The sequence below is a fragment of the Papaver somniferum genome, chromosome 1 (assembly GCF_003573695.1).
Source record: "Papaver somniferum cultivar HN1 chromosome 1, ASM357369v1, whole genome shotgun sequence".
In the NCBI taxonomy this organism is placed as follows: Eukaryota; Viridiplantae; Streptophyta; class Magnoliopsida; order Ranunculales; family Papaveraceae; genus Papaver; species Papaver somniferum.
In genome coordinates, this window is record NC_039358.1 from 147,712,709 (window position 1) to 147,721,693 (window position 8,985).

Here is an 8,985-nt window from a genome sequence, read left to right on the forward strand (position 1 = left end):
GCTTAAAAATACTTTTCTCCTTACTTGTCTTAAAAATTGTGCAAACTTGAATTAGGTCACTTAATAATGGGACAGAATGATTAGTAATTTTGAAGCATTTCCTAAAAAGTACTCATATAAATATAATTTATTTCCAAAATTTATCGTAACTTTCAAAATTTGGGATTTCCCCAATGTAAATTTCTTTATTAGGTAGTATGTTGATACAAGAACAGACCGAGTCTGGCTTACCTATCTTACACGTGTATGGGCAAACATATAAAAAAGTCCAACTTAAACTAATGACCATCCAGGCATCCACAACGCCAGAGGACACTTTCTTAAAAAACCGAAACACTAATAAAGCGGACTAAATCGTGTCAGTGTCGCGACTCGGTTCTCTTCTTTTCTAAACCCTTTTTTTTTCCTCTTTCCTTTTGGTTCTATTCCTTTCCAAAGGAGAGCTCTGAGAAAGAACACACCACCGTTTTCTCAAACAGGTTCGATTTCTTTTTAGATCTGAAATAAAACTAAGAAAAAATCATGATAAGCCTCCGCTCTTCTCCATATCCATCTAGAGATTCTTACAGACTTTTTTTAAGAATAATATTGAGCTCGTTAATCGGTGATTTCATTTTCAAAAACTAAATAAAAATTATCCATCGATCTCTGATATATGTATGTGTTCGATATTTCTGACTTGTTTGTGATTATTGTTTTTGTTGTTGTAGAGTGAGAAAGAAAAAAATTTCCAAAGATGTTAGCTATTTTAAGGCGAAAAATCGCTTCTGAAGGCTCTAATGCTTCTTCCGTAAGATTTATCTGTTTCTGCTTTGTTCATTGTATCAAGATTTAGTTTTTTTTTTCTTCATATTTTCTTAAACTTGGTTGTTTTCCGTTGATTGTTCAAGTGGTCATGTTCCTTGTCTTTGATAAGGATCATTCATGATTATGTTTGTTGAATTGTTTATCAGACTATAGGGCAGTCTTTGCATAGATTACGCCCATCCGCATCTTCTGCAACAAGAAGTTACACAGCAGCAAGCAATGAGGTATACAAGTTTTATTTTTGTTCGTTTGATGATTTTTAAGTTAAATCTGAAGCTCGCATCATGAGTTCATTTGATAGATCATACAAGATGTTGCTATTGTTATTCTTCTTGCATTTTCAAGTCAAAATTGGGGTTTGATAGTTTAAAAATGATCCTTGCTGTCTTTTCTAGGAAATTGTTTTGCTGTCTTTCTGTGGACAAGTATCAATTATTTGTAAAGTAAACCAATTGGGTTGAAAATAGAAGACTTGGTTATTTGAAAACTTGTAACCATATCAGCTCTGCTAAAAAGAAACTTTAAAGACTTAGTGGTTCTAAATAGTGAAGTTCTGGTTAATCGATCTGATTGCCAGAGAAACAACCATATACATGCAAATTAATGCTACTTAATTGTTAATAACATGGAAGTACTTTACACACCTTAAAAACTGGAGCCTCCATGTCCTCAATCTTTATGCACTGCGTGTTTTGATCTTTCAATTGGACCAAAAAGTTGTGCACGGAACACAGGCGACCTAGCTGAGAGCACTAATTTATGTGCAGCAAATGTCTCCTCATCTACTACAAAATTCACATCTGTTCTCTTGCCACTTTCCAAGAGCTTCCCAAAGTGCTAGCCGATATCAGGAGGAGGTACTCGTATGGAATATATCTTGGGTCCCTCTGTATGAGATTTGACTACGGCGACGCTCTTGTACATAGACCACGAGAAAATTTGACACTATTTTGACCTCTGTATGTTAGATTTGACACTATTTTGCAAATTGGAATGGACGAGGAGTTCATCAATACTAATAAGCATACAACACAGACTCAGTATGTAGTCATAACCATCCCTTTAGGAGACATTGTTTTTCCTAGAATCTGACGTAGCGCACTTGCTTAATGTTTTCCATTTTCTCGTGGATGAAGATTCTTATTGGCATTTCACAATTTTCTATGCAGACCCTACTTCTTCGAAGAGGATCTAAGTATGTGCAGAACTTCAGTTGCCAGATTTTACCTGGTAAGAAGTAAAACAATGTTTTAGTCCTTTGGTTGTGAAGATACATGTATACTGTTGTTTCAAGGCTAAAATTCTGATCACTGTAAACCTTGTGCTTGCAGGTACTACAGTTACTTCAAAGTCTATGAGGTCAGCTCTCAGTGGAACTTACCCAGTCATTAGAGAAGTTTGAGACTGTAATTTTAATCCACTTAGTTTCTTCTATGGAACGTGCCTTAACTCAACAAGCAATATTTTGCATGCAATGTGATGCAGGGAGCTTGGCTGTTTACTTCAAAAAGATTCAAAGCTTCAAGGGTGGACTAGGTCATTCTCTTCAGATAATGGTGCGATATTCACATATTCCTCTTGTAGCTATTCCCGCTTTTGATACAATTTAGTCATACTTTTTTAGAGCAGTGTAATCTGAAAAGTAATCTGTTGATTTGAAGGTGACCTTGTTGATGCTGTTGTCCCTTTCATGGGAGAATCTATTACAGATGGTACTCTAGCAGCTTTCTTGAAAAGTATGTCATAACTTCTCATCATCATATTTCTTTGTAAGATTTTCTGTTTTGTGTGTTTGATTAAAGTATTTGTGCTATTTGAAATACGTTCGATGTAGAACCTGGTGATAGTGTTCAAATCGACGAGCCAATTGCTCAAGTTGAAACCGATAAGGTACATATCAGGAATTATTTCCAATCCTTCAAATAGTGTCTATTTTCACAAACCGCCTTTCCTGAATCTTCGATTATGCAATTCTTAGGTAACCATCGACGTCGCTAGTCCTGAAACTGGAGTTATCCAGAAGGTAAATTATTTGTTGTTGCTGTATCTTGTGTACACAAATATATTCTATTTCTTTTCCAGTTTCCTTCATGAATTTACTTATGTTAGTAAGTTCCTTTTTTGATTAAAGTTTGTAGCCAAAGAAGGTGATACCGTAGAACCAGGGACCAAAATTGCAGTCATTTCAAAATCTGGTGAGGGTGCGAACGTGACACATGTTGCTCCATCCGAGGAGAAGAATACTGTTAAAGAGACGCCAAAGCCATCACCTCCTGCAGAAAAGGAGATAAAGCCTTCCGTAGAAACTGTTGTTGCCAAGGACAAACCTAAAACACCCTCCCCAGCACCATCTAGAACTTCAGCTACAGAACCTATTCTTCCTCCCAAGGAAAGGGAAAGAAGAGTAAGTTACGTGACTTCTATGTAAATATGTCTCGTCATTTTTGTTTATACTTCATCATAGAGGGGTCTAATCTAATACATTTCTTTTTTCTCAACAATACAATAAGTAAGTTGTGAAAATAGCACATTGGTCTTTGATTACTGAAGTCACTCTGGTCCTCATTGCAGGTACCAATGACAAGGCTTAGAAAGAGAGTTGCTGCACGGCTGAAGGATTCGCAGAACACGTTTGCTTTGTTGACCACGTTTAATGAAGTTGATATGTGAGTCAATTATTTTCTCCTTACCAGAATTTTGGGTTACCCTCTGACCTTTGTTTTTTCCATCCTCTAGGTTCCCTGAGGATACCTTATTTCTCACTAACTAATGCATATATATCATGACAACTGGCTTCATATTTTATATTCGTGGTAATACAGGACTAACCTGATGAAGCTTCGTTCTGAATATAAGGATGCCTTTGTAGAGAAACATGGAGTCAAGTTGGGATTTATGTCAGGGTTTGTTAAGGTATGTACCGATCCTTGGCTGATCTTTTATTGTGGATGGGCAGATACATGTATTTCAGTTGACAATATTTCTGTGTTCCGCAGGCTGCTGTCAGTGGTCTCCAGAATCAGCCAATTATCAATGCAGTCATTGACGGCGATGATATCATCTATAGAGACTATGTTGATATTAGTATTGCTGTTGGTACTCCAAAGGTTTGTCATCGTCTGAGATGAAGTTTTTTATTCTTTTTCTTTTTCGGGTATTACATAATTTTAAATCCGGTTTAATGCGTCTTTTGCTATTGACTGAAAGTTTTCCTCATTCACTTTGTTTTTGAAGGGTCTGGTTGTTCCAGTTATCCGGGACGCCGAAAAAATGAATTTTGCTGACATTGAGAAGGAGATTAACAGGCTGGCAAAGAAGGCAAATGATGGTTCTCTGTCTATCGATGAGATGGCAGGAGGCTCCTTTACCATATCCAATGGTGGTGTATATGGAAGCCTTTTAAGCACTCCCATTATCAACCCTCCACAGGTATATCACAGACCTCTTTTTTTTTTTTTTGTAAATACAACTAATTGGGCCTAAGAGTTGAAGGTGTGCTGTAGTGTGCCAAATTTTAGTAGACTTGTCTGCGTACCGGCAATAGGAGCCTTAATTCTCATTTTTCAGAGTATTCTTACTGAAAAGGAGTCTAATAACTGGATATTCGTTTTGCAGTCAGCTATCTTGGGTATGCATTCGATCGTGAGCCGTCCGATGGTAGTTGGCGGCAACGTTGTTCCAAGGCCAATGATGTACATTGCACTGACATATGATCACCGACTGATTGATGGGAGAGAGGCAGTTTTCTTCTTACGTCGTATCAAAGATGTCGTTGAGGACCCCCGCAGACTTCTCCTCGACATATGAATGCACACAACAGATGTTTGTTGGTATTATAATGATAAAACAGAATAAGCCTATCATATGAAAACCAAAATTTTGAATCCTGTTTATTTAGATCCTTAGCAGATACTGAAATCGCGGTCTCCACCATGGTTATATTTGCAGCGAGAGACTACAAATTCATGGTGTACTTGAAAAACTCGGTACAGAGTTTTGTTATTCTTTCTGTTTAAGTTTGAGTTCCAGTTTGTATGGGAAACTCCCAGATTTGATGGCTACGCTGCTCTTACAAGATCTGGTTTGTAACAGATTGATGTTATTAATCAGAGCTGCTTCTTTTAATCTCGAATTGAGTCTGACAAATTTCCTGGGGTAGTTGTCTCTAAATTAATGGCAACTGTAAGATGAAACTTAGCTTATATAAAGACAATTCTCTTTATTGATGTTTAGAAAATCTCTCAAAACTAAACACAAGCTCTAATCTTGCTCATATGATCAACCACAACTTTGGTGATCATATATATATAGAACTATGAATTCCTTTTCCTAGTCATATTACCTTATTACATGTCTTTTCTTTTCTTAGAACTAGATGACTTCTAATTCCCTTAGGATTACATCAATTTCCTAATCTTGTCCTAACCAGCTTGTTAGTGACTTCTATGTTGAAGTTTAACCAACATTCTCCCCGTTAAGCTTCAACCTTACCCGTGACATATCTTGTACTCCAATCAGTTGTCTCATTTCTTCAAACTTGATCCGAGCTAATGCCTTTGTCAATATATCTGCTTTCTGCTCAGTTCCAGGTATGTGTTCAACGTTGACGATCTCCTTCTCGATACATTTTCGTATGAAATGATACCTTTTGTGAATGTGTTTTGTCTTCCCATGAAACACTGGATTTTTAGTGAGTGCAATTGCAGACTTATTATCAATCTTGATGAGAACTTTTTCAGGTTCTCTTTCTTTGATTTCACCCAACAGTTCTTGAAGCCATATTGATTGTTTAGCTGCTTCTGTTGCAGCCATAAACTCAGCTTCACATGATGAGAGGGCTACAGTGTCTTGCTTCTGTGAACACCATGTAATAGGTGCTTCACCTAGATAAAATATATGACCAGTTGTACCTTTTCCATCATCTTGGTCAATATTATGACTGCTGTCACTATACCCAACAATTCCTTTTGATCCTCCTCGACCATACTTCAATCCACAGCTGATTGTTCCTCTTAGATATCTCAATATCTGCTTTATTACATCACCATGAGACTTGCGTGGACTCTGCATATAATGGCTTGCTACTCCCACAGAGAAAGCCAAGTATGGTCTTGTGTGTAACAAGTATCTAAGGCATCCAACATTTCTTCTATAACTCGTTGGATCAATCTCAGCTTCTTCTTGTGCCTTTGAAACTTTAAGTCCAAACTCCATTGGTATCTTAGTTGGATTACAAGTTTCAAGTCCTGCTTCTTTCAGAATTCTCCTTGCATAAGCTTCTTGTTTAATCTGAATCTCATCTGCTCCTTGATGGACTTCTATGCCAAGGTAATAAGTGAGTTTTCCGAGGTCTGACATCTCAAACTTTGATGACATTTCTCTCTTGAACTTATTGATCACCTTAAGGGAGTTGCCAGTCAAAAATAGATCATCTACATAGACTGCAATCACAAGAAGCGTTCCCTTTTCTTCTCCTCTGTATACTGATGTTTCTTTAGAGCACTTAACAAATCTGATTTCTCTTAATATTTGATCTAACTTTGTATTCCAGGCTCGAGGAGCTTGTCTTAGACCATATAGAGCTTTTGATAACTTATAAACCTTATGCTCTTGTCTTTTTACTTCAAAACCTTCTGGTTGTTCAACATACACATCTTCTCGCAATTCACCATGTAAGAATGTTATCTTAACGTCTAAGTGGTGAATTTCCCATGAGTTTGATGCTTCTTATGCTATTAAGAGACGAATTGTCTCTAGTCTAGCAACTGGTGCGAAAACTTCATCAAAGTCTATGCCTGATTCTTGAACGTATCCCTTAGCTACAAGTCTTGCCTTATATTTGTTGACAGTACCATCAGCATTCCGTTTTATTTTGAAGATCCACTTAAGACCAATCACTTTTACCCCACCTGGATTATCAACTAGAAACCGAGTCTTGTTTCTGTTGATTGAAATAATTTCTTCTCTACATGCTTGTGTCCATTTAGTCGAGACCTTTGCTTCCTGAAAATTACTTGGTTCATCATTAACAGAAAGTAGCATAATCTCACATTCTTCTGCAGCTTGAAGAACATAATCCTCCAGATACTGTGGCTTTTGCATCTGTCTTGTTGATTTTCGCAGTGAAATGGGTTGAGTTATTTCATCGATCTCTTCTTCTTCTTCTTCTTCTTCTTCTTCGTTATTCTCAGTGTTTTCATTATTCTCTTCTTCTTCTTGATTAACATCATTGTTTCCATTGGTATTGATGATTATGGGTCATTCGCCTTCATCAATTACTTGACCCCATCTCATGTGAAACATTCCTGGATCCCTACTTGGTCCATCATTAGTTTCTTTCCAGTTCCAGTTTGCTTTTTCATCGAATACCACATCTCGACTCACTATCACTCTTTTCATTGTTGGATTGAATAATCTGTAAGCTTTGGATCCAGGCTCAACTCCTAGATTCACAAGAGTCTGAGATCGATCATCCAGTTTCTTAAGAGTTGCAGAATCAACTTTTGCGTATGCTTTGCAACCAAACACTCTTAAATGATCTATGTTTGGTTTTCTCTTTCGCAAACTTTCATATGGAGTCATGTCTTTCAGAGCTTTCGTAGGTATCATGTTTATTAGGTATGTGGTGTGTCGTACAACTTCTCCCCATAGATAATTAGGTACCTGCATAGCCTTTAAATAACTTCTTGTCATCTCCATTAGAGTCCTGTTTCTCCTCTCCACCACTCCGTTTTGTTGTGGTGTATATGATGCCGTGAGTTTCCTTTTGATTCCATTTGAATCACAGAACTTGTTGAACTCTAAGGAAGTGAACTCTCCTCCTCTATCAGTTCTAAGCATTTTGACCTCCTCTTTTAATTCTTTTTCTATCAGATTTCTGAAAGCTTTGAATCTGTCAAATGCTTCACTCTTTTCTTTCATAAGAATAGACCACATATATCTTGAGAAGTCATCTATAATAACAAATATGTATTTGTTATTTGCAAGGGGTTTTTGTGTAATAGGACCACATAAATCAGCATGAAGAAGCTCTAATGGCTTTGAGGCTCTGAATGTTGTTGCTTTTGGAAAACCTTGACGCGTTTGTTTCCCAACTAAACATGATTCACAGATCCTTGATTCATCGTTTATCTGTGGTAGCCCTCGAACCATCTTGTTCTGAGACATTGCCTTTAAGGGTCTGAAACTTATGTGTCCTAACCTTGCGTGCCACTTCCATGTCTGATCTTCCAGTTTCATATTCAGACACAATAGCCTTCCAATCATGAGACTTATCTTGTAGAGTCTATTCTGTGAGCGTGAGACTCTAAATAAAAGTCTTCCACTTGGGTCATGAACTGTTAGATAATCTTGTCGCATTCTAACATCACATACAACTTCTGTAGCTTGTCCTAAACTTAGAATGTTGCTTTGTAAGTTTGGGATGAAGTAGATGTTTGTGACAAGCTTCTGTTCTCCGGTCTTGCTCTGAAATAGAATTGATCCTTTCCCTTCAATTTCTACAGAATATCCATCCCCAAACTTCACTTGTCCTTTGATTTTCTCATTGAGTTCAGAAAAGTAGTGTCTCTTACCAGTCATGTGATTGCTGGCTCCATTATCTAAATACCAGATTCCTTCTTCTCCATCCTTTGATTCGTAGTTCTTTGGTATTAGGTTCCCTTCGTTTAAGAATACAACTTCGTGCATGAAAAGAGCTGTATCTGCTTCCCTTGTTTCATTCTTGTTTGCTTCTTCCATCTTTTGTATTCTTTCAGGGCATACAGAGGAGAAGTGTCCTGGTTTATCACATCTGTAACAAATAATGTTTGATCTATCCTTCTTTTCTTTCCCTTGGTTTTGATCATTCTGACTTGTTGTTCTATCTTGTGACTTAAACCTTCCTCCCCTTCCTCGGCCTCTGTTTCCTCTACCACCTCTTCCACGACCTCTTCCTCTTGTCGCAGAGTTTTGTTGGTAAGAGTTTGTGTACAAGAGTTTTCCTTGAGTTTCTCCATTGTTTTCTTCATCAAGGATTCTCTCTTCACATGCTTTCAATCTTCCAATTATATCTTCATAGCTAGTCTTCTTTAAATCTAAGACTTGTTCGAGAGAAGCTATGATATGAATATACTTGGATCTTGGTAAACTATTGAGAAACTTCTTTACCAGTTTATCTTCATCAATGGATTGTCCAAG

The 8,985-nt window shown here is 37.3% G+C and overlaps 1 protein-coding gene across 1 annotated transcript; it reads left to right on the plus strand.

Moving 5' to 3' along the window:
* The first annotated feature begins 324 nt into the window (after nucleotides 1-324).
* Nucleotides 325-4,939, plus strand: LOC113303802 (dihydrolipoyllysine-residue succinyltransferase component of 2-oxoglutarate dehydrogenase complex 1, mitochondrial-like). Its single transcript, XM_026552883.1, has 15 exons — nucleotides 325-479; nucleotides 711-790; nucleotides 954-1,031; nucleotides 1,977-2,037; nucleotides 2,139-2,166; nucleotides 2,293-2,363; nucleotides 2,469-2,543; nucleotides 2,642-2,697; nucleotides 2,786-2,830; nucleotides 2,939-3,211; nucleotides 3,379-3,473; nucleotides 3,630-3,720; nucleotides 3,804-3,914; nucleotides 4,042-4,236; nucleotides 4,423-4,939. The coding sequence occupies exons 2-15, from the start codon at nucleotides 737-739 to the stop codon at nucleotides 4,612-4,614; spliced, it is 1,425 nt and encodes a 474-aa protein (XP_026408668.1). The 5' UTR covers nucleotides 325-479; nucleotides 711-736; the 3' UTR covers nucleotides 4,615-4,939.
* The last annotated feature ends 4,046 nt before the right edge of the window (nucleotides 4,940-8,985 follow it).

What these genes read in the sequence shown, in the direction of transcription:
- LOC113303802 (XM_026552883.1), top strand. Translation starts at nt 737, where the DNA reads ATGTTAGCTATTTTAAGGCGAAAAATCGCTTCTGAAGGCTCTAATGCT. An exon ending in ACACAGCAGCAAGCAATGAG is followed by an intron (nt 1,032 to 1,976) that starts GTATACAAGTTT and finishes TTTTCTATGCAG; the next exon opens with ACCCTACTTCTTCGAAGAGG. An exon ending in CCAAGGAAAGGGAAAGAAGA is followed by an intron (nt 3,212 to 3,378) that starts GTAAGTTACGTG and finishes TCCTCATTGCAG; the next exon opens with GTACCAATGACAAGGCTTAG.